General features: G+C 38.7%; 1 protein-coding gene across 1 annotated transcript in view; it reads right to left on the reverse strand.

Annotated features, from left to right (window-relative positions):
* The window catches only part of PTDSS2 (phosphatidylserine synthase 2), a 45,127-nt gene extending 20,174 nt beyond the window's left edge, over window positions 1-24,953 (reverse strand). The window contains exons 1-6 of the mRNA XM_081944652.1: window positions 24,529-24,953; window positions 19,490-19,591; window positions 10,856-10,938; window positions 8,745-8,812; window positions 2,454-2,588; window positions 813-863 (exon numbers count right to left, since the gene is read on the reverse strand). Of these exons, the coding sequence (XP_081800778.1) occupies window positions 813-863; window positions 2,454-2,588; window positions 8,745-8,812; window positions 10,856-10,938; window positions 19,490-19,591; window positions 24,529-24,773 (684 nt within the window). The 5' untranslated portion in view covers window positions 24,774-24,953. The remainder of the gene's footprint in view (window positions 1-812; window positions 864-2,453; window positions 2,589-8,744; window positions 8,813-10,855; window positions 10,939-19,489; window positions 19,592-24,528) is intronic.
* Window positions 24,954-26,479: the final 1,526 nt, after the last annotated feature.

Raw genomic sequence — 26,479 nt, forward strand, 5'->3', positions numbered from 1 at the left:
TTAAGTGAATCATGGCAGTTGTTAAGTGAATAATTTGGTCATTAAGCGAATCTGGCCCATTAACTTTGCTTGTTGGAAGCTGGCAGTGAAGGTCAGAAATGGTGATCACATGACCACAGGACAGTGGAACTGTCATAAATACATGACAGCTACCCAATTTTTGATCATGTGACCACGGGGATGCTGCAATGGTAGTAAGTGTGAAAAACAGCCATAAGTCACTTTTTCAGTGCCATTATAATTTCAAAGTCACTAAATGAATAGTAGTAAGTCAAGAACGACCTTTATACCTGAACTGATTTTTCTGTCAGCATACCATCACTATATGGAGGAGGTCAGGTCTGCTGTTATGATAGCAAAAAGCAACTAGAGTAGCCTTCATTATGAAGTTATAGTCAATGAAGACTAGAAGTTTTAAGACTAAAATAAATTTGAGTAATTATGAAGAAAAAAGTTGTTTCTTGGCTATGAAAACAATTTCTTAGAAATAATTACAATTCTCTATTCAATATACTTTGTACATTAAGATGAAAATAGTGACACATTTATGTGCCCATTAGTTTAATCTTAACATAGCTAGCTGTTTTAAGTCTTATATTAAAATAGCTTAATACTTTAACTGATTAAGATTTAAAGGTATTCAACAGTAAAACAGAATTTTACTGTTTTAAAATAAATTTATAAATTTATTTTAAAAATAACTTAGATGACCACTAATAATAATAAAGAATAAAAAGCACTTGTAGTACTGACAAGCAATGAGACTTCAGAACTATAGTAAGTAATTAAGCAAAGAAAGGGCTAATTCTCACCTTTAAGTACCAACCAAGGAAATGAGCAGGAACAAATCCATCTAGTTTATCCTGTAATTCAAGTAGATTATACAGATTAGAATTACTTTCTGTGTAATAAAAGGAATCAACATAAATGATGACAATAACTACTGAAACATATATTTCCATATGCAATTTGAACATCTTCACAATGTTCTAAAATATTTGTTAAACGATTAAAAATAATTTGTTCATCTCACATCTAATGTATAATATATTTTTCCTAACAAAAAGATTAATGTTCTTATTTCAATTTTTATAAACTATCTGAAAGATGAAAAATGTATGCTTACCTTAGATAATATAATATCTAACTATGTTAAATTCCGCTGTTGTGTAAACCTTATTGCAGCAAAACCTCAGGCAAACATTATTATCTTAACTTTCAAAAAATGCACCTTTGTACCTTTGAGCAACAAGTCTAAAAATACAGCATGAGTCCCAATTTGTTTTTTTAGATCTGAGCCATCAATGTTTTGGATCAGCTTTTTATTCCATAAAAACGAAAAGCTTTACTAAAATATTATGTAGCTTACATAAAACTACAGCAGTCAACACATTCTAGTCTACAAAGAAGACCTAGCAGATAACAGATACAGATTTCCTTTCCTTTACTTTAAAAGTGTGGGAGTAAGTAAATAATTTAAGACAACTCTTAATATACAATTATGGAGGATTGGAGAGCATGATTAAGTTACCACACAGGTTAGAAGATAATTACAGAAACATGCATACATTTTGCATTACAAAAAAACCCCACATTGAATGTAACAATATTTACACATAAATTTATAAAACTGGAAAACATCCTTATCTTTGTTCTGCATTTGGTTTGTTATGAAAAAAGAACAAAAACAACAACAAAAAACCAAAGCCATATGCAAGGCAGTAATATCTTCGCTCCCATGCGCAGGAAATGACTTTAATGGGTTTCAAAATTTTACTACAGATAATCCTCATTTAGCAACCACCTTGGATAGCAACCATTCACAAATGCAATGGTAATAAATGCTTTCCACTCTTGAGCATTTATGATGAAAAAAGGCCTTTAATGTGAAACCGATTAAGCTCTGGTCAGTTTCATGCAGCAGCTATGAGGTCTGGAGTCTTTTAATAATTAATAAAGTAATCTTTTTAAGGAAATCCTGCACTGAGAAGCAGCTCAGGAAGAAATAGTTTGTTTAAGCACCCTCCACCCTGCAGGAAAGAAAAAAATAAGGGGGGGGGAGGGAAATGAATCAGGCATAGGACATTATGTGAGAGAACTTTATCTAAATGAGACAGCAACAGTGATCTGCACACCATCTCTCTCAGAGAGTGTTCACTTAGCAATCACTTTGCTCAATGATCAGATTGTTGAATCAATTGAACTCACTAAACAAGGACTACCTGCAGTCTGTCTTCCAAGTTAAAATTTGCTTTTAAAGAAATGAAGCCTGAAATTCTCAGAAAGATGTACTGGAACTCATCTATGGAATTACTGAAGACAGACTCTTAAGTTATGAAACAACTGATGTTGGATTAGATAACAATTATCAGGCATCCATCAAATAAGTACAAAATCCTAGGACATAAAAGATATTATTAAATGAATACAATCTCTCCATTTTGGCATCTTACCCAAATATTGTGAAAGGCATCTGTTCCATTATTAGGGTCATATATAAGGCAATTTCCACCATAGTCTCTTTCGGGCAAAGGGACTCCTAAATTAGGATCAATAAATTTCATAAACTGTCTTCCATCATGTACAGTCTGCAAAATTAAATACATGTTCAAGAACATCAACATTTCTTTGAAAAAGTTATATTTGTTAAATTAGCAATACAAAAAGAATATACATATGTAATGGCTACCCAGACCCTAAAAAGAAATGAAGAAAGACATTTAGATATCTAGAAAAACAAAACATACACAACTTTCCAAGTTTGGAACAGCCATATTTTGTGTGGAACCAGGCCAGATATCACCATTCTGGATATTTGTCTTAGGCTTATTTCATTCGATTCTTTCAAACTATCTCATACTCCTGCAAATGGCTTGTTTAAAAAACAATGCAGGTACAAAGAATTCAAGACTGCATTAGCCAATGAAACAACACATGTTGGTCCAATCTCTGCTGATACTGGCTAGGGCTATCTGAGAACAGGAGGAGAGTATAGTGCCTGAGCTAAATTTCAAGTGTTGTTGCAATGGGTCTGAATACTTATGCCAATGTGGTATTTATTTATTTCTTTTTAATAAATTTACAGGCATTTCTAAAATTCTATTTTCACCTTGTCATTATAGGGTCTAAGTGTAATGAGAAAAAAATAATTGACAAAAGTGAAAGGGGTCTGAATACTTTCTGAATGCACTATAAGTTTAAGTATGTTTTACACTCGTTATGAGATATTTTATTATCTCATTTTGGGGCATTTCTCCAATTATACTATGCATAGATAACAAATGCAAAAATGCTATATTTTTATGGGCTGTGATTGGCAAATAGATTGCCAAATGAGGGGTAGTAGCACTGATATGTTACCTAGTTTGAATAATGAATTATCTGCAAGAAAACAAGCAATCTCAAGGACCTCTCATGTCAACCCTGAGCTACAAATATTCTTTATTAGACTGCCAAATATATGAGTGTATTTCACATAAGCATTAGGAAAAAAATACAACTGAATAGCTGGAGAAATGTATTTTTGGAACTTTTCTGTGGATTACTATTGTTCCTTCTTCGTTGGGAAATGATTTTTGGCTGTGACACTTGTTGCAGAAAGTATGCTTAATTGTTTTTTTTTTCCTTTAGCTGAAAGGATGCTTGTAAAAATTTAAAAAGCATTATTTATTTTATTTAAGATTAATGCAAAATTATGTTTGCTTTGGATGTCAAGGAGCATTCATCATGAACTACTATACAATCGACTTTTGCAATTGTGGGATGAATTATTGGATGAAAAAAGTAAGAATAAGATTATTCTGTTATTCTTTATTAAAATGTTTCAAATGTTATTCTTCTGGACCAAAGTTCATTCAGAACATACTAAATTCCGTGTTCTAAAGAGCCATTCTATATATTTCATTTTGAACAATTTTCTGCTTCATGCATATCATTAATGCCCATTTAGTTCTTATAATTTTTTTTTAAATCAAAGTTTTTGAATTAATCAGTTTTCTACAGATTATGGCCATCCCTAAGAAAATATGCCTTTTGCTTTTCCAAACTTTCCAAGAATAATTGTTTCACTAAAAATTAACATTAGCTGTATCATAATTAAAATGACACCCAGCCTGATCTTGACTGGGGGTTGGTATTCATATGACAAATTAACTTGATCCATGACTCAGTTAAAAAGTTATATGAAGATTACCATTGCTTCTGCTTGAAAAAGAGAGGGAAACTAGCGGTTATCCATTTGAGATTGATCTAATTTCTTCCTTCTGAAGATGAACTAAAACCTGGAAAGAGGGCTAAAAATTTTCAGCAGCACAATTATCCTATTAAGTAAAAGGTTTGTTCCAGTACAGAGAGCAAACCATCTTAAACTTTCCAAAGAAAGATATAAATTAGAAGTGCTGCTTGAATGTTTACATACATGTCTAAAACAAATAAGTTAAAATGAAATTTATTTTATTTATTTATTTATTTCTTAGATTTTTAGACCGCCCCCTCTCCCAGAAAGGGACTCGGGGCGGTGTACAGTCAATACAAATAAAATCAGACATAATAATAAAATACATTTAAGATACATTTGGAGGGGGAGATAGGCTGTACTAAGAAATAAATATATTCTAATCCTAAAAACATCCCAATTAAAACCCAAACCCAATTAAAATAAAGTAAATCCCCGGGAGGTAAAACTAAGAAAGTGCCAGGCCAGCTGATTGAAATAGGTGAGTCTTTAACTTTTGCCGGAAGGAACGGAGGTCGGTGGTGGTTCGAATGTCTGGGGGGAGGTCATTCCAGAGGGTTGGGCCCATCACAGAGAAGGATCTACTCCTAGGTGTCGCCCGCTGGCATTGCCTAGCAGACGGCACCAGGAGGAGCCCCTCCCTGTGTGAGCGGATAGGTCGCAGGGACGTGTGTGGTAGGATGCGATCCTGCAGATAACTAGGTCCTATGCCATGGAGCGCTTTAAAGATGGTGATCAATACCTTGAAACGCACCCGAAAGGCCACAGGTAGCCAGTGCAGCTCGCGCAGGAGAGGTGTTATGTGGGAGTAACGTGTACTTCCCATAATAACCCGCGCGGCTGCGTTCTGAACTAGCTGCAGTCTCCGGATGCGTCCCAAGGGAAGCCCCATGTAGAGGGCATTGCAGTAGTCCAGGCGAGACGTCACCAGCGAATGAGTGACCGTGTGCAGGGCACTCCGGTCCAGTAGGGGGTGCAATTGGCGCACCAGGCGGACCTGGTGGAACGCCCCCCTTGCCACGGCTGCCACATGGTCCTCCATTGACAGCCGGGCATCTAGGACGACGCCCAAATTGCGCGCCCGCTCCACGGGGGACAGTTGTTCGCCCCCTATGGCCAGCGATGGAGTCAGCTGGCTGAACCGAGGTGCCGGTACCCACAGCCACTCGGTCTTGGAAGGGTTGAGTTTGAGTCTGTTGTCCCCCATCCAGACCCCGACGGCTTCCAAACACCGGGACATCACTTCGACAGCCTCGTTGGGGTGGTTTGGGGTTGAAATGTACAGCTGAGTATCATCAGCGTACAGGTGGTACTCAACCCCAAAACCACGGATGATCTCACCCAGCGGCTTCACATATGCGTTGAACAGGAGAGGCGAGAGGACCGACCCCTGTGGCACCCAAGTGAGTGGCCTCAGGGACGACCTCTGCCCTCCTGTCAACACACATTGCTTCCGGTCGGAGAGGTAGGAGCCGAACCACCGCAAAACGGTGCCTCCGACTCCCATCCCCTCCAACCGGCGCAATAGGATACCATGGTCGATGGTATCAAAAGCCGCCGAGAGGTCTAATAGGACCAGGATAGAGGAACAACCCCTATCTCTGGCCCTCCAGAGATCATCAACCAACACGACCAAGGCTGTCTCAGTGCTGTGCCCGGGTCGGAAGCCGGACTGGCGTGGGTCTAGATAGTCGGATTCGTCTAGGTGTCGTGGAAATTGCTGCGCCACCACATTCTCAACAACCTTCGCCAAGAAGGGGAGGTTGGAGACTGGACGATAATTAGCTAGCTCCATTGGGTCGAGCGAAGGTCTCTTGAGCAAGGGTCTCACCACCGCCTCTTTCAAGGCGGTTGGTAAGTATCCCTCACCCAATGAGGCGTTTACCAGGCCCAGGAGCCAGCCTCGTGTCACCTCCCAGGCTGCCAGTACCAGCCAGGAGGGGCACGGGTCCGTTAAACATGTGGTGGGTCGCAGCCGTCCACGCAACCTGTCCAAATCCTCGGGGGCAACAGAGTCAAACTCCTCCCAGAATGGTCTCTCAAGACTCGCTGTTGGCGGCTCGTCTGGTCCACTGACGGAGGTCCACCCGCTCCGGATCTGATCGATTTTGTCCTGAAGATATTCCCCAAACTCCTCTGCTCTACCCTGTATGGGTGTCTCCCGCGCCCCCTGCGATAAAAGGGAGCGGGTCACCCTAAACAGGGCGGCAGGGCGGTTATCCGCGGACGCAATAAGAGCAGCACAATGTCTACGTTTGGCCGCTCTTATTGCCACAAGGTAAGTCCGCAAATAGGCTCTTACCTGTGTTCGGTCAGATTCGGAGCGTGAGGACCTCCACCTGCTCTCTAGACGTCTCCTGTGGCGCTTCATCACCCTAAGCTCCTCAGTAAACCAAGGAGCCCGGGTGGGTCGATGCTGCAGGAGAGGTCGCAAAGGCGCAACCCGGTCCAAGGACCCAGTCGTCGCCCTATTCCAGGCAATCACTAGGTCCTCGGAGCGGGAGCGGGACAAGGCTACAGGTATTGGCCCAAGCTCCGTCTGGAATCTATCAGATTCCATCAGGTGCCTGGGGCGGTACCAGTTTATAGAGTCTGGTTCCGCCTCCTCGCGGTGGGGGATAGCGCCAGGGAAGTCCAGCCGGAGGGATGAGTGGTCTGACCATGACAGGGGCGTGATGACTAAATCCCCTATTCCCAGATCACTCGTCCACTGTTCAGATACAAAAATGAGGTCCAGTGTGTGGCCCCCTTCGTGAGTGGGGCCCTGCACTAATTGGGTCAGGTCCATGGCCGTCATGGAAGCCATGAACTCCCGAGCCACCTCGGAAGCCGCTCCCGTTGACGGCAAGTTGAAGTCCCCCATGACCAAAAGTCTGGGAGTCTCAACTGCCGTCGCTGAGATTAGCTCGACGAGCTCGGGCAGGGCTGCTGATGCATAGCGAGGAGCCAAGTATACAATCAGCAAGCCCCACTGCCTCCCTGGGCCCCAGTTCACACCAAGGGACTCACACCCGGGTATCTGAGGGACAGTGAACTCCCTCGGCTCTAAACATTCCCGCATAACCACCGCCACCCCACCACCCTTACCCAGGGCCCGAGGCTGATGGAATGCACGGAAACCCGGTGGGCACATTTCCACGAGGGGTAAACCACCCTCGTGGCCCAGCCAGGTCTCCGTTATCCCTGCAAGGTCTAGCTCCCCCTCTGAGATCAACTCATTAATGAGGGGGGCCTTGTTGGTGACAGACCTTGCATTGCAAAGCATCAGCCGCAGGCCCTGGCTCTGTAGCACCTGTCCACCTAGACTGCAGGGGTTGGTACAAGCGACCGGCGTAACCAGCAGCCGCGGTCTCCCAACCGACCTTGGGATCTTATCCTGTCCTCGCATCCCCTCCTCCCCGCGACCGTTGTAATAGGGCAACCCTCTGCTTTAGTGACCTTTATATTCCCCCCCTCCACCGCATCCCCGTCCTTCCTGGACTCACCTGTCTGTCCGGCGCTGGCTCTCCTCCCGGTCTGATTAGCCCTCCCCCCCACCCTGGAACCCCCTAAAAAAGATAAAAAACATTTTACTAAAAATCCCCTTAGCTTCCGGTTCCTGCACCTCTCGGGGTCCACGAACCCGTCCTCGAGGCGGGCCCTTGAAAGAGCCAAGGGCCAAGCCTGCGAGAGAGGGGCCTCCCGCAGGCGGAGCAAGTCTAACCTCGAATAAGTTATTATAAAATTCCAGTAGGGGTTAAGGTGCTGTAGATGGTAAAAAAGTCAGTATGGGGGGGAGGTAGAAGGCATTAGTCCCATAAGTCAATGTCAGTGTGGGGGGTAAGAGGCATTGTCCTGGATAATTCTTCAGTAATGAGTGGGGGGGGGGGGAGTGGATGTCTAGATGATAAGATTGGACAGATGTGGCGATGATGGTAGAAATTGATTCTTGCATTGTAAAGAGGAACCATTTTTTTGGTAGAAAGTCCAGTTTAAATCGGTGGAATCTTCAATCACAGAAAGTTCAGTACATATGATGAGAAATACCTCAATTTAAGATCCTGCATAGTTAATGCCAAATAGATTAAATCAAACCCACTGCTGAGAATTCTGGGAGTTGAAATCGCCAAGGTGCTCAGGTTGGGGAAAGCTGCATTATATAATGTACTGTAATACTAGAAAGCCAGTTTGGTGTAGTGGTGAAGGTGCTGGCCTCAAAATCAAGAGATTCCTAAGGCGGTTCTAAGCCTGCCTTAGGCATGAAAGCTGCCTGGGTGACTTTGGGGCAAGTCACTCTGTCCCAGGGTTGTGGAGAAAAGAGTAGTAGGTATGTTTACTGCCTTGAGGTAACCAAAATATATTAACAGGGCGAGCGTTATTATAATAATAATAGTGAGATGGACTATTGAAATGATGTCACTTGTGCATTTGTATGCAATATGCTTTCATGGTAAGAAGTGAAGCTGATGATTATGTTCTCTACTTTTTATCTCTAAGGTTTTTTTTAACATACAAACTTTAAATTCCTTACCTGAAAAAGTATGAAGATGAGAAAAAGCTCATAGACAACACTGACGCATAGCCAAAATCTCCAGTAAGCTAGGAGAACAAATTAACAAATGTAGATATATTACAATTGAACATAAGGCTAAACTAGTACATATAGAATCTTTAGGAATAATAAGAAGCTTTGTTTGTATGGAATTGTATATGCTTTGAAGGAAGTCTACAAAGTTAAAAATAAAAATGCAGAAGGTCCAAATGACTAACTGGAAAAGATTAGTGAAATCAATTACCGAGAAAATTCATCCATATTTTGAAGATTTACAATCCACTCATTCCCTAAAAGAGATTTGGGGCAGCAAAATACTGTGGAATACTTTGATCAATTCTTATGAATTAAATTTTAATGGGCTCCTTGCCTTAACTTTTTGTTCTATATCCAACTGTAGTTTTATTACATATTTTTAAAATTATTAATAAAAATGAAACAAAGTTCAAAGTAGGGAAAAACACCCTTGCAACTTGGCTAATATACACGGAACACTACATTCTTATATTACAAATTATATCTTATAAAAACAGCTGTGAATTGTAGTGAAAGTAAATCTGACCTCATCTATGTGGCATATCTTACTTATTCGGTTTCATATCACATCATCATTTCAAAATGAAAGGTTTAAAGTCAAAGAAATTACAGAAGAGGGTAGTGTCAGCAAATAAAATTTCCAAGAATTAATAAAAGGGCATTCTGAAAATACCAGAAATTAAACAAGCAGCACCTTGTGCTGAACTAAACACTTATCCTATTTTACTATCAAGGACTTTATAATATGTGTTTTATTTATTGTACGCCGCCCCAAGTCCCTTTGTGGAGAGGGAGCGGCTAACAAATTTAATAAAATAAATAAAATAAATAAATAAAGGAAATACAAGATCTTATTTAGACAGGTAAGATTGATTTGTTGGTCATATTGATCAAAATAAAGAAAGGGTTGAACCAAGCTAAAGGAATGTATTACTTGGAATACCTTCTCAAAACTATTCACATTGATAAATTAGAATTTGCCAGTACTTTAAGGAATAGCAGTTTACAAATGTGAATTTCAGAAGTTCCATTCAAAATAACAATAGTTCAAATGGTGTATTTATTATTTTAATTACCACATCTGTTATTTCATGAATAGATTACTGGCACAGACGATTGTAAAGGGAAAATGTACTTCATCGCATCTAAGCATTATAAAAAAAACCTACTTCATTATTCTCATTAAAATTAATTCTAATTAGACATGTTGAATTTTTAAAACTGTTCTGATTTTATACCTTCCATTATGAAGATGTTAATGCTCTTTAGCTAAAGAAATACATATGTAAAATCGTTTTTTGAAATATGAACATTTCTATTAGAATGCCTATGTGTATTTTTAAAATGAACATGGCTTTGATTGTTTCACCAGAACAGATGCTTATTGAAACAGCCTTCGCTGACAAGAATAACAATCCGTGTACTGTAGTGGGGGGGGGGGGGAAACTCGTCCAAAAACCGGACAGACCACTTCAACATGGGAAAGTTGACAAGCAGTGAACTAGAGACTTCATATCCCCATAAGTACCTTATAAGTGTTCATGTGAACGACTCATGAAACATACAGTATATCTTCTATTAACAGTTTCATGACACACTCACCAAACTCAGATCACTTTTACAACATTTACTACAGTGCCCAGCACTCATTTATTTGCAATAACCATTTCCTCATGTATCATCTATTCTGTTATTTTTATTAAGCATAGTAAGGAGAAGCTTTCAGAAATATATGGACAATATATAATATTAGATACAGCTGTAAATTTTTTGATAATATGATTTTTATCTTAAATGTTACTTATGTATTCTTCTAAATATGTTGTACAGCTAAGCAGGAAATTGGAAAATTTACATAAATACACAGCAACATGTTAATCACACAGCATCTATACAAATAAATACATGGTTAGTATGGACAGTGATCAGATTAGGACTTTCAAAATTGTATGACAGATTTTGTCCAGGAAATTTTGATAGATAGTATTAAAAATGACTATTTTCAAAATTTACGTGTATCAGTCTATTTTAATGCTATGAGCTATTTGGATTACCTGGATGGGGTCTTGAAAATGGACCATCTTTTGCTTGAGTGACTCCAAAACACAAAAAAACTAAAATGCTGGCTACAATACCTCTGGAAAATATTAAGAACAAAACAGTCCTCAGTATATTGTAACAATAACTTGCTTACAGTCAATTTAACATGTTGACTGTTCATGTAATATAAAATTAGGGAGATACGATTATTAATTTTATCTTGGTTAGTGATTAGACTAAAATCAATGTTTTGCCTACCAGGCTTAGCTACTTAAATGAACCTTGATGAAGATCAGTTGGACTGGAAGAAAGCCACACTGGACTAATTGCTATCATGTAGGTATTTCTGGTGTCAATGAAATTTAAATGATCTACGGAGATTTGTAAATCATGAGTTATGGACTTGGATTATAAAACCATCTAAACCTCTTGTCCAGTGACATTAAATCTCATAAACAAATAGCTTGCTATTTGCTAATTACTTTAGATATTGCAGAGGACTCTCTTGATTTCCTTTTAATATATGGCATTGCCATCTGTCTTCGTAGATGACTAATTTATTAAGATTTCCTATGAGGAAGAAGCATACCATATGAGTCAGGTGCAAACAAAACAGCTACATCTTATTTATTAAGAATATTACAAAAACACGCAGAGTAAGTTAGTTCCATTTTTAAAAATAAAATATTTCAGGTTGTCCAAACAATTTCAGTATCATCTTACTATAAATAGATACTATACGTTACACATAACGGACACATTCTGTACAGCAGCATTTAAAACCTGACATGAAAGCCAGCTGGGTGATTTTGGGCCAGTCACTCTCTCTCAGCCCAACCCACCTCCCACGTTGTTGTGGGGAAAATAAGAAAAGTGTTGGATAAGTTCACCACCTTCAGTTATTTGTAAAAATAATAAAGGCTGATATGAAAGGAAGGAAGGAAGGAAGGAAGGAAGGAAGACCAGTGGGGTCTTTCTAATTTCTATAGAATTAGTGAGTTTGGTTACATCAGGGGTGTCCAAACTTGGGAACTTTAAGACTTGTGGACTTCAACTCCCAGAATTCCCCAGCTAGCATGGCTGGCTGGGGAATTCTGGGAGTTGAAGTCCACAAGTCTTAAAGTTCCCAAGTTTAGACACCCCTGGGTTACATGCATTCTTGATATAGTCAATATGTCAGTATTATTTTTGTTTTCTGTTTGACTTAAGAGTTAACATTGTGGGTATTTTTGAACCATGATAAAGTTTATTACTGAATGAATGACACCTTTAAGGCAGTCTAGTCTTGATGAAGTTTGGTTAAGACACTTGCAAACCTTAGTTTGCAATGTTTTTATATCTAGCAGTCACTCGATTTGATAGCTACATAAACATTCTTCTACAATTCTATTCTATTTTTATGGAACTGACTAACTGGAACCAAATATTAAATGGTGGAAATGCAGGAATTCTTTTCAGTCTCAGAAATGAGTATATAAACTTGGCCAAATAAGCATTCTTTCATACACAACCCAGTTTAGGCAGGGAGAAAAGTCTTTGCATTAGTTCTATTAGAATTTGGAAATTTTTGAGAAACTATTACAGATGACCAAGAAATCTACCAATAGACACTGCTCTATCTAGCTTCTGGCCACCATAATCTGACAAACTGCCAATTTAAAATATCTTTCAGAATGAAATCTTGAAGCCCGAAAATAACCAATAAATAATTCAATTTAACCAAATTAAAATATAACTCTTACTCTGTTAAATTCAAAATAATTCTGTTATACAAAGCAGACATATATTTTCAAACAGGGGAGAGAGGGCCAAATATTATACATTCAACTTAAGAGTGGATACTTCAAGTAATTAGTCTGATGGCTTTTATTTCTAGGCTAACCATATCAGCAAGAGGGAAATTTTCTTAGAGATATTTGCAGAAATTCAGAATAGAATTCTGATAACATCTTTTCCAACTAACACATTTTCTTAAAAGGCATTAGCCTGCACAATCTGCACTCACTTCTTAAATACTTACAGTGGCAATGCTGTCTGTCTTGATTGATTTATTGATTAGTCATATGCCATCAAGTTGTTTTCAATTCTTAGCAACCACAAAAATATTCTCCATGACTTCCTTCCCTTACTCCAACTTAAATCCTGCATCTGTCTCAGCCTTGGGGAATAGACAGCATATAAAGAAATAACCTTGCACAGTGATGACTAACCTTTTTGTCATTGCGTGCCCAAAGAATGCGCACACAATAGCACACATGTGCATGCCCACACCCATAATGCACTGCATGCGCAACACCCCATGCGCCCCCTGCCCCCTGCCATGTGTGTGTGACACCCTCGCACTCCCCCTCCCCCCATGCATGCGCATGAATCACCTGCATGTGCCCCATGTATGCAGAGACCCAAAAATCAGCCGGCCAGTGGGAGGTGTGCACACATGCCCAGTGGAGATGAGCTGGGGCAATGGCTCACGTGCCCAAAGAGAGGGCTACGCGTGCCACCTGTGGCATGCGTGCCATAGGTTCGGCATCATGGACCTAGCACGATATATGAATCCATCATTATAACAGTGTATATCAGTAAGATATATGATGAGTGTGAGTCTATGTAAAAATTACTTTAATACTATATGCAAAGAAATTCCGCTAACTTGAACTAACTCTTGTGCAGATTACCATACTATACAGCAACAGGGATCTAAAGCACAGAAAGTTTATTAGGATTTTATTTATTTAAGAAGTTTACTTATGTCCCTCAGATTTGTTCTCAAAATAAGAATAAGTTTGGGTGGGGAGGAGATAACCTTTGAATTAAATCTACCAGACAAAACTCCCAAATACAACTATAGTTACTGAGCAGGAAAATGAGCTAATTTCAATCTAGGTGAATTAAATCACCATGAAGGGAAGTAAGTCACCTTTCCTGTTCTAAAATTGCAGTTTCCTGGAAAAACATGTAGGCCTACTTGTTAGAACATAGCATTATCCAAACCTTTGATTAAGCAATCTAGGAAGCTGGGGGCAATGCTGTTTTTTTTTAAGGATAGGAGAACATACTAACCTCTTTCTGCAGTTGGGCAGCCTCAACAAATCAAACAAGCAAACAAAAAATCATGGCAGTGGAAAGCAGCCCTTTATCTTAGAAGAAGGAATTTTGCCCTTTCTAGATTCAGGAAGATTTGTGATAAGATACTGCCAAAGAGCACTAGCCCACTCTTCTCTTTGAAGCAGAAGTCTCCCACGTTAGGCTCAGGGATTAAGGGAATAAAAAAGTAAATAAAGTCATTCTGACTAAAAGGCTACCAGCCGGATGACTTCAATTTAACAACTGAGAGAAGGCCAAGGCCTAAGGATAGAAACCTGGGGACCAGGCAATCTGCTTCTCTACATGTGTTTTCCTTATCCAAGGTTCAGCTGGGAAGAGATGCAAAGGATCTGCTTCCTAATGCATCTTCTCCTCTGCCAAGGCTAGAATGGAAAAAAGTAGTTCTGTGTGTTGAGACACTGCCAACTAGAACTAGAATCCTATGCTCCTAGAATAGCCATGTCTCCTTTTCCAGAGACTGGAAAGCAAGTGGCTGTTTTTTCATTTCAACCCAGGGAAATATTAGCATCTTAATCTCCTAGATCCGTGATAGCAAACCTATGGCATGTGTGCCCAAAGTGGCATGCGAAGCCATGTCGCCTGGCACATGCAACCTTGCCTGTTTGTCTTCTGGGTTTCTTGTGCGCATGCAATGATCAGCTGTCCTTTCCCACGCGGCACTATCAAAAACCAGTGTGTGCATGTGTGCCGGCCAGCTGATTGTTGGGTGCATGTGTGTGCTAGAACCCAGAAGTTCAGCTTTTCCGGAGCGCGCCCCCGACAAGTGCGCATGTGCATGCATGATGTTTCCACCCAACCTTTTTGGCAATAGGTGCCAAAACGGTTCGCCATCACTGTCTTCGATAGAAGAGATCAATATTGCCATCACAAGTTGAACTGCTGCATTGTGCTATTATCAGTTCCATAGTAACACTAAGCAGTTGTACATACTGTAGAATGGTATTGCCTTATAAGACCTTTATGACCCTTTTAAGGGCAAATACTTTTTTAGGTTTATTTTTGTCTAGACATAAGAATATCAACTTCCTGGAAGAGCTGTATTCAGTTTTCCATATCAATATTCTATGTTCACCTGAAAAGGGAGACAAACTTTCACAGCATAATTGGCATCTCCATGTCCAAACATTAACTAACAAGTTCATCATGTATAATATTGTACAACTGGTTATTGCTTGGTGGTTGTAATAAAATCTGAGATACAACAAATACCATTAAAAAAAACCTAAATCCAAGAATTAAAACTCTGCTTTAAAATGTATCCTTACAAGCACTTACACCCCTTAACTAAACCGGGATTACATTCCAAAGAAATGGAGCAGCTATACAGAGGCCTAATTCTAACTCATTATGAGATAAGACCAGAGCAACTATAGTGAAACTTCTCAATGAGCAGGTGGGATCATATAGAAAAAGACATTCTCTCAAGTAGTCAAAAGAGATGAGTTTAAAGATAATATTTTGTATTAATCTAAAAACATGGAGGTCAGAAAAGACTTAGTGCAGGTGTAACAATATGCTATACTGCAAACGTAGATACCCTACATAGACCATGTTACAATACTCGAGACTGGAGTTTATGGGTACATGCACAATAATTTAAAGAGTGTAATACTGTCTTCTAGGAAAGGATGCAATTGACACAAGCAAACTTGAGGAAGAGTGGGCTTGGCTACTATTTCAAATTGGATATCAGAGATTCCACTTCAGATGTGGCCCCAGATCATGCAGCTGATTCAAGGAAAATGTGACCCACATCCAAAAACAGATTAGGTGGATTCAGTACGACTGATAAAACTCAGCTCTAAGTTTCCTGATGTTTTCTTCTATAATGCAGATACTGAAAAGCACTGGAGACACAATGGAGTCCTGGGGGACAATATAGTAACAACTCTCATTTCAAGAAGCAACTATATCCAAGTGACACCATTTGAAATTACCTAGGGCATAGAACTGCAAAAATGTGCCTCCTATTTCCAGAACATTTAGGTAATCTATGGTCACTGAGATACTGAGAAAAACCCAGAGAGTCTCATTACCTATGCCAATTTCCAAATAAAAATTATTTTACAACTAAGCCATCACAACCCCATGGTGTGTTCTGAAGCCAGTTTGAAGTTGATCAAGCTAATATCTCTTCTAAGCAATAGATGATACTATTTTTCCTTATATTTGTTTAAGTTTAATGGCTATTTAAAAGTTCACTGAAAAAAAGAGAAGCTTCTCCCAAAAAAAAAAAAAAAAAAAAAACCAACCCAGTTTCATGAGAGGTCACAATTCAGTTCAGCTCTTTAAGAAAAGTTGAAATAAAGACCTACAAACAGCATGCTAACTTGATAATCTCTAAGGTAAGAAAGACTGCTTTTAAGGTAATAACTCTTGAAGTATTCAAAACAGCTGGTTCCTCTTTCTAAAAAGCAGTAAAATAGTTTTAAATTTTACTACTAGTTTTACTATTCTCATATTTTAATTTTTGTTTTATTGGATCAATAAAAATGTACATTCTCTACATTTAAGCATGACATATATAAGATGCCCCTTGATATTTTAATAGTGGATTACTGAATTTCACTGAGGTTACATGCTGTCAGCAAAAATTAATATTTAACATTTTCTCCCTTTCCTTATCTGAGAAAAGGGCAGATTCTCACTCCCAATCTCATGGACAGCTCAACACAGACACAGAAATTATCTTAGCCCCCCCCCACACCTATTGGAAATGAAACATTCAACAATTTTATATATAGCAGAATTAATTAATCAGAAGGCAAAAAGTTACTATGTTTGCAGTCACCCTGTTTAATATCTGTTGGATATAATATGTGAAAATGATCTGTAGCTCATGTAACTTGCCATAAATCCTCGCTATGTTTAGCTTTCCAATGGGCAATTTGCTTGCCTTTTGATTAATATCTGTGAATTTGAATTATTGTGCACACTGATCAAAATCAAATTTATGATTTAGAAAGCAGCATAAACACAAAACAGCTTATTGTTTGTGCTGACTGCAATAATGAGGATAAAAATCCAGCAGCCATAAATTTTTTTTTATAAATAACACTTGCCTGATTCAGATCTTATTTATATTTCGCCATTATTATTTTTATAAATAAGTCAGAATGGCGAACATGCCTAATACTCCTCCTTCTCCTATTTTCTCCACAACAATAATCCTATGAGGTGAGTTGGGTTGAGAGAGTGACTGGCCCAAAGTCACCCAGATGGCTTTCATGCTAAAGCAGGATTAGAATTGACAGTCTTCCTGGTTTCTAACCTGATCACTAGAGCAAACTGGCTCTCTAATTTATTCTTTCCCATAAACAGGGATTTTATGGATATTAATTTTTTAATAAAAAGAATAACAAACAAATTGAAAGACCTAGAAATTATAACTGTATCTCCCTAAGGTAATTAATAGGTAGATATAATTAATTACATCCCACAGTTTAGCATTAGGGATTATTTTCATTCAAAGATCACGTTAGTTCTCAGACGTATATAAAACTCCCCACCCTATGATTCCTCAGCAAAACAAAGCAGTAGTCAAATGATTACTTGATAAATTATTATTTACTACATTCATATCCTGCCTTTTTTCAAGGAACTTAAAGCTACATATATGGCATTGTATCCTTTAATTTTAATTTCTATATAATCCTTTAACCTCCCTAAATAGCAACCCATGAGACAAATTAAGGCTAAGAAACTGATTAATCCAACACCACTCACTGACTTTAATATTATTGCAAAACTAGTGACTGTTTTACAGATAGTTCGTGTCACAGTAGGAGAAGCAATAGGGCAAAAGTCATATTCAGGCACATTAAACTGAGATATGGTCAAACTAAGCTATGAACTTTAATTGTTCTAAGTGCTAATGAGTCAAACATATGTAAGATAGCTATAAATATTTAGTACATTTTTGCCTCCAGAATTACACTGGTCAAAAATCTAGCAATAATTCAGTTGCAGGCTATTCCAATGAATTACCACGTAAACTAGCAGATGAAAGTTCAATCTCGAAGTGTATGTCTGCTTTATATAACTAATTTGTCACCTTCTTAATGTATATGTACTCAACAAGGAGTTCAAAAAATACCCTTCACAAATAATTATGGCCCTGATATATCCCTGGGAGAAAAGAGCAGAGGAGTGACTATACTAGACAGGTGTTCAACTGATGAAATAATTAATCTTTCTGTTTGTTTATATTCCATTTCAATTCTACAATACCCTACTATCACAACCATCAGATTCACAAGCAGCAGGGTGTGTCGTCGTCGTCATCCCAGTATGTTATACTCTGGCATTCAGTAGTTTGGAGTTTACAGAAATAAATCAGTTGCGGTCCAATATTTTATTTCACTGAAAGCAGTATACAGTAGTTGTCAACGTATGGCCTCAATTGAGCCTGGAATTTTGGTTGTATGTCATTGTGATCATAAGTTGAGTCATCATATGACCGGACTTGATTTTACAACCATTTTTATAATACCTATTAAGCAAATCACCATAGTCATTAAGCAAATCATGTGGAAGTTAAGCTAATTACATGGTTGTAAGTCCGAATCCAGTAAATGTGTATGCAGCTGCTAATCATCTGAAATGTGATCATAAGACTGCAGAGCAATTTTTTTTCAATTTTGCTGTAACTTTGAACAGTTGTTATATAACTGCTCATAAGACTACATGTAGAATGAATCCTGATTTTGTATCAATACATTAATTTTCAAATCTAATTTAACAAAACATTTGCTCTAGGACGTATTAAAAGATGCTATTTGATTCATGAGGTAACTGAATACATCTCTGTTACTTAGATACCAATTTTTGTAAGTTCAATGAAACTTTCATCAGATAGAGAAATATTAAGAAAATATTTTCAACTTGGAATGATTTATGGAGTTATTCAAATTACCTTGTGATTTAATAAACAGAAACCTCTTAAAAAGCAGGATTAATTACATTTAGATTATATTTTTATCATATACATTAGTTTTCAAATAAGACTAGGAAATAACTACTAAACGTGCAACAGATTGTTGCAGAAAACAAATCCCAAATACAGGTAGTCCTCAATTTATGACCACAATTGGCACCAGAATCTCCATCACTAATCAAGGGAGTGAGAAGCAAGTTGCTCCTAATTTTACCATGGTTGGTCAGTGAATCACTGCATTTGTTAAGTAAATCACAAGGCTGTTAAGTGAATCTGGCTTCTCTCATTCTCTTTACCTGTTGGAAGCTGGCTGGGAAGGTTGCAAATGGTGACCAGATGACTCTGGGACACTGCAAGCATCATAAAGAGCCCAATGTTTGATCACATGACTGTGCAGATGCTATGATGGTCGTAAGTGAAAGACTTGACATAAGTCACTTGTTTTAGTCCCATTGTTAACTTCAAATAGTCGTTAAATGAATGGTTGTAAGTCAAAAACTATTTGTATAAAATAACTGCAATTGAAAAATTGGTATTCCAACAAACTACAAAAGTTAATAAGTGAGCAACATTTCATTTGCTGCAGTATTCTGTAAAAGTTATTTACCTCTTTGTGTTATAGGTTGTGTCCTGTGGCGTTTCTTCAAGCAAGGTCACATAGCCCAGGGTGCAAGTAAGGATAAACAAGACTGTTAAGGTGTGAGCTTGCCTGTTGACAAGAGAAATAAATATCATCTTTTTTTGACACTGTTTATAGTTGGCTTATTATTTTCACCAGCAGAAATTAAAGCTTTAAGTGTGCAAATATGTATATATGTTTGTATATATATAAGCACACAGCTCTAATATAAAATATACAGCATTTAAAAGGCAAAGTACATACACACCTGTAATGTAAAATGTATTAATATAGCATTTAAAAAACAACGTAATACAAATTCACTAGTTATATATACAAGTCCAGAGGAGTCACGAATCGGTGTCTATAGAAAGAGAAATTTACATCTTTTTTGAAAGATCCTGAAGAAAATGCTAGTTTCCATGGGGAGAACTGTGCAGAGCTTGCAAGTACTGAAAAAGTTGTTGTTATAATAAGAGTTGTTGGCTATGTCAACTCACTTAATGAGACTAATTAAGCCTGAACAACAGCTGTAGCAGGAAAATGTATGGGGTGATAATCTCAAGCAAAGAAAAGAATAACATCACCTTAAACTGGGCTCACAAGAGAAATACCAACAACTGCATCAAAAATACATTTTCACTTGTTCACTTATGTGCATTTAGAGTTGTATATTTTATATAAGCTGAAGTTTAAAGAAATCTTCAAACGCAGTCAATATAACAGCAGCTGATCATTGAGATAAAAACGGGGGGGGGGGGACGACGGACGGACCTACAGTAAAATCCTTCAGAACCAAAACGTATTCAGAATCTGACAAGCTGATAAAAGGCCAAAGGCTGGTAGTGGGCGGGGCTACATTTGGTGTACCCCTTTTTAGGGAGGAAAAGGGTGTGTCTTATACTGCAAAAAATATGGTACATATTTTCTGAAAGTCATGCTTTACATCTGTAATTATATACCGGTAATCAGTATTATAAATTACGTTGGTGCCTATCTTCTTACAGGACTAATTTCTCCAATCTGAGTAAGCCCATCTATTACATTCTTCCAAGGAGAAGCTTTTGGTCATACATCACTTTTGTTAAGTACTGGCAACCTCCCCCAACTGTTTTGGTACCAAGGAATGGTTTCGTGGGAGACAATTTTTCCATGGACCCGGGGGGTGGGTGGGTGGAGGTTTTAATTTGCTCACTCGCCTGCCACTCTCCTCCAGCTGTGCGGCCTGGCCCCTAACAGGCCACAGACTTGTACCAGTCCATGTCCTGGGAGTTGGGGATCTCTGCTATAAGGGGAATGAAGGCCAGGAGAAATTGCTTCTCAGTTGCTACTCAGATCTTGTGGGATACAATTTCCTTAGAATTAAAGATTGTTCCATCTCTTATAAGGTTCTGGAAGCTAATGAGATGTTTTTTCTTAAAAGCATTTGGTTGAATAGTTGGTTATCACATTTAATTAAATTAATTTAATTTTTAATATTACTTAATTTGGTTTTCCTATGATTTGTTTTATTTTTTATTTTATTATTGTTACCCTTAGTCAGGTGCAAGGGACTAGAAATTATGCAAGGAGTTGTTCAGAGTGGTACGTTTATTGCTACTCGCCTATTGACAGGAATCTCCACCAGACTAATATACTTACCACAGGAACTACTAGATAAGCACTACAAGTTTAGGGAGGATTTCAGCTCCAGATTCCACCACACCATTGTATTGTCGTGACTTAATTATTGTTGTTTTATTTATATCTATCATACATGCTTTAACTGAAATGATTGCTTCTGTTTTGTAAACTGCTAAGCTTCTGTAGTGATTTGATGGTAAATACAATTAATTGCATCAGCTATAAAAATTAACAAAAAATCTAAGGAAGTTTTTGCTAGTTTATGGCAGCACTTAAAGATATTTTAATTACAATCAATAAATTATTCCACTAAAGTACTCCAGCTAATAAAGCATGAAGTAAATTAGATCTTTACCACTGTACTTGCTTTTTCCATAATGACCATAACTCTAACTAACATCCATTTTTATTTTTAAATGTTTAGCCAAATATAAGAATAACTAAGAATAACCAGGAACATCAAAAATGAGAGGCACAAATGGAAACTTCTTTGAAATAGTACTTACCGTAACCTACCGGGGTGGTGGTGGTGGTGGGGAGAGATGTAACACAAGATGAATAATTACAATATTATGAAGTGTTACAAAAAAAACCAACAACCTTAGCAGAAGTTTATAAACGGAGTACTATTGGAAGAACTGGCAATTTCACCCACACTCCATGTAAAACATGGCATAACCCAAAATGTCAGTAAGATCCAGTTACTAGATCATTATTTTTGTACCACAGTTTGTCCCTAATGTACTCTCTAAAGTGCTTCCTGGATCTTTGATGAAATATGGTGTTCCCTAAATTGCAGAGCATTGAATACTGGGGCAGTGAGTTCTAAGGTACTATGTTGGAATGCAACAACCTCTAGGAAGCTGCTAACTGCGCTCCATATTTGTTGCTGAGTATCAATGTATCCCTCTTGCTGCCAAGATCACAAAGTTCAAGTCATACAAAGCCAGTTCACATTTTTTTTTCTCTTTGCCAAGGTTTCCCCCCCCCCCAAGAGCCAGAGAACTGTGCCCCTGCAACAGCAAACATTTTTTTTAGTCTGCAACTATATTTTCTTCTCTGTCGCACAGATAGGTAAAGACAGGTGGGAAATACAGCACAACAGCGCAAACCACACGTTTCTGCCCTTCTAATTAGAGGAAGAATATTCTGGATGCAGTCTGTAGCTAATGCCCAGATTTATGATTGACATAAATTATTGTTTACTGTAAAATTCAAGCTTGCTTTTTATTTAAGGACCTACAAGTGCAGTTTTAAACACAATTTTTAACCAATGGAGATGTCACTAATGTCATTTTTCTTTTGGGCAACAATGATTTTAAAACATCAGCTAGAGGAGAAGCTGTAAAGAAAAATGGCAGAAATGTACTATGGCTCACTCAGCTGTTATTATCTCATGTAGTGTTCTTATGCACTTTCTTCAGGGATTATTTTAAAATAATAAAGTTCCTTTGTCAATCTTTTCTTTTGGTACAGTTCCATTTCTTCGCATGCTCTATCAGCAATAAGCATTCCACTTCCTAATGCTGCTAAAGTACAAAATGATTTTACAATCTTCTCCCATTGCTTTCTAAAAATAGACAATTAATGTAGAAAATCTGTACAAACTGGGTAAGTGCCAAAATAATATGAAAGAAATTGCAGAACTAACAGAAACTATTAAAAAAGGACAAAGAATATAAACAGATATTTCCTTTTCTCTAACAATTCAGGAAAATATAGGTAGCCCTTAATTTATTACCATAATGGAGCTTGCCCATTATGGTCATAAGTTGTGACAGTCGTAAAATGGGTCACCCACATTACCAATCTGATTTTATGACTTTTTTTGTGGTGGTCAGTAAGCAAATCACCACAGTCAAGTCAATTTGTTCACTACGGGGTGTTTTTGGCGAAAACTAGAAATAAGTGCCAGTTTTTGGCAAAAATGTTGTAAACTGGTCACATAACTGCAGGATCCTGCAAACAGCCATAAATTTGGGCCAGTTACCGAGTGCCTGAAATGCAGCCACATGACTACAGACTGGTGGGCAGCTATCAGAACTTTAGAACTAGTACCATATGGGAGAGGGGGTTTCCATCATAATTTTGAACAGACATAAAGTGACTGTTTGTAAGTCAAGGACTACCAGTATTCTGAAAAAAGAAATTTAAGCATAGTTAAGGAATGCTGTCCAAGTGCAGATTAAATTGGCTTATTTCCCCAAACTTTTATTATATGTTGCAATATCCATTTCTAACTGGACAAAAACATAGAAAAATGACCATAGAAAAAGACCTAGTAGTCCACCAAGTCTGTGTTTTGAGTTTGTTTTTTGTTTTCTTTTTTCTTTATTCATTTTTTTAATTAAGTTTTATTTTATTATTTTATTTTCTACTTTTGTCAGATGATGGGCATGTGTTTATCTCCGGCATGTTTAAACTCAGTTACTGATGTTGACCACTATCTCCACTGATTTCTAATGATATTCTTAACAGATTCAGGGGCAAGGCACAAGATAAAGAGAGGAGGGGAAATTGTGAAAATAGTCTATAAAGCAATCTTAACAGTTTCCCGATTAAACTATTGACTTGGTCTTCAGTAGAGTTAAGTTCAATAACAGGATATACATACTATATATCTTTTGGATCCATAACCTTGAACTGGGTAAACGTGTACATCATTTGTTTTTCAACCAGTGTACCTCAAATGTGCTAACTTCCAGAATGTATCCAAATCTGGGACCCTTGATTCCTCTTTGGCAAACTTTATAAAACATTTTATGACATAAAAATTATCATAAAGCATTTTATGGCATAATACCAAGTGTCATAAAATATTTCCCGTGGTCAACTTCAGATGCTTGACTATTTTCAAAGCAGATACATCTCTGAATAGCTCCCTGAATGTTTAAGAACTTTTCCAATACCTTAGATTAGAAGCTCTGCCATTCAAGAAGGCATTGGAGAATCTGGTAAGGAAATATCTCCGAAAGGATGATGACCCTTGCCTAGTTAGTAACTGTAAGCTTGTTTACATCTGTGATAGCAAGTGATGAAAAATCCCATCCGAAACAGCAATAGCCACGGAGCCAAGTCAGCACAAAGAGCAGGGGAGGAGCAATTTGGAAAGGTCTGTCCTGAAACTAAGAACGTGCTGTACCATCTCTTTCAGAGGAAACGCACATACACAGGGTTATCAAAGATCAGCCTAGATCTAATTAGAAGCGAGGGCTAGCTCTGAATCCCTACCCAACCCTCGCCTCTGCTGCTCCTGTCACCTTCAGCATCAGCGCCCAGCAACCCTTCCCCTCCAGATTCAGCCGCCCTTATGGGGTCCAGATAAACCTAAGCGCTCGTTCTGCCTGCAGTGACCCAGCAGGCAGGCAGAAGGGGAGCCCGGGCAGCGCGGTCGCCCCTCTCACCAGAAGAAGGTGTTGGTCCCGTCGTCGTACACCTCGGACTCAGTGCTGCGCCGGTCGCCATGAGTGACGACAGCGGCGTCTGGCGCTGCTGCCGATGCAGCTGCTGACACTGACGGCGAGTCCCCGCGCGGCCCCTCTCCAACCTGCAGAGAAGCGCCGTTGGGGGGCGGCGGCGGCGGCTGCCCTTCCTCCAGTGCCGCTTTGCCGGAGGCGCCTCCGTGACCCCTCCGCTCCCCGCGTCTCATCACGAGAGCGACCGCGACTCGCGAGGCTTAAGCGATGCTCGGCGCGCGCCCTGCCGATCCTTCCGCGCGCCCCATGCGAAGCTCCGAAGAAGCCAACACAACAGCTCTTGTTCAAGCGCCTTTTCAGCACTCGCTCGTGACCCTGCGTGGGACGAGGTTGAGGGGCGGGACTCCTCTTGGAGGAGGCGTGAGCGGCTAAGGCCTGCGGGGCGCATGCGCGTACCGAGTCACACTCATATTTTCTCTCTCTTTTTCTTTTTCTTGGCTCGCCAAGGCACCGTCCAGCGAAGCTTTGGAGGCGGGAGCGTTGGCAGGACAAGCTCCTAGCGGACACAATAGAAGTTCAATTGCAGCAAGCCAACGCAGGGAGGTTTACATAGAGAAGAAGGACGTCGGGATGGAGCGTGGTTGGCTGACGAAACATTTTTAGATAGTTTAGATAATTGAGGGCTTTGTTGGTAAATTCGGTACGCTTAGTTTAGGTTACGTGCCTTAAGTAAATCCAGGCATAAAAGTGCAGTAAATTATACAGAGGGTTACTGTGTGTAAACACAGAAAATATACTAAAAATTGCAGCTTACCGTAGTTAAACAAAGGCGGGGGAAAAGGGGGAGAGTGTATGTTCCTGTCGTCGAAGAATAGTAGCCAGGGAGCCAGCATTTCAAACGAGCTTTTATTGGTTCCCTGCCTAATTTAGAAAGCTCTTTGCAAATGCCCACTTCAGGTTTTTGGAAAGAGTAATTTACTCCTCCCCCCTCTCCTTATACAACAACCTCTGAGCTGAGGGAAGAAAGAGATCTGTGTCATTGGACTACTAGTAGCTGGGTGAAAGTAAAAACAAAAAAACCTTGCGAAACTATTTTAGAATTAGAAGTTATAGTAGAATAATTGCAGTAATGACTCTGAGATCCCTGTTCCTTTCACTGCCTTGTAACACGGAGAAATGCAGCTGATGACTATCTTTTTAGCCTCTTTCTGAACTAGAGTAGGGGGTATATGTTTAAGTTTCTGTCCACTTTCAATATATCCAGCACTGTGAAATCTTGAAAACCAACATTTATTGTGGCATAAACCTGTCAAATATAGAGACCCTTATTTTTACTGGGTAGGTTATATGTAACACATCCTGTAGTATAATGGTAATGTTCGCATTCATTGCTGATTTTCCAGCAAAATTAGATTGTTACCATTTTTAGATTGTTGTTAGATTGTTACCATTTTAGGATGTAACTCTAGAGCATTTGGTCAAAAATAAATCAATTTGAGCCCAATACTTCTGAGCAAATATTCATATGATTGCATTAGATCAGATTGCATGTAAATTCATTTGAAGGCTGCTGATGCCTAGTATTGTGTAAGCACCTGTGGCTCTTATAGTAATTTGTTTGTTCTAATATATAATTGGTTACAACTATTGTTTTGTTAACTTGTTATCTGTACAGGTTTTATATTTTGAGTTGTGGGTTTTCTTTTAAATTGCTGTGGATTACCAGTTTTGGTGAGAAACAAATCTGATAAACAAATTCTACTTTAACACTTTTAAGAAAATATTGTTAAGATGGTATTAGCTATGTCATGTGCATTATTCATGCATTTCAGCCAGTGTAAATGTGCATTGCTGGCTTACAGTTGGAAGACATTATTGCTCCAATTATGTTGATTGTTTATTCATGTATTATATTTTCCTTAATTACAGTGACCATGGA

This window comes from Natrix helvetica (genome assembly GCF_964273705.1).
Source record: "Natrix helvetica genome assembly, chromosome: 1".
In the NCBI taxonomy this organism is placed as follows: Eukaryota; Metazoa; Chordata; class Lepidosauria; order Squamata; family Natricidae; genus Natrix; species Natrix helvetica.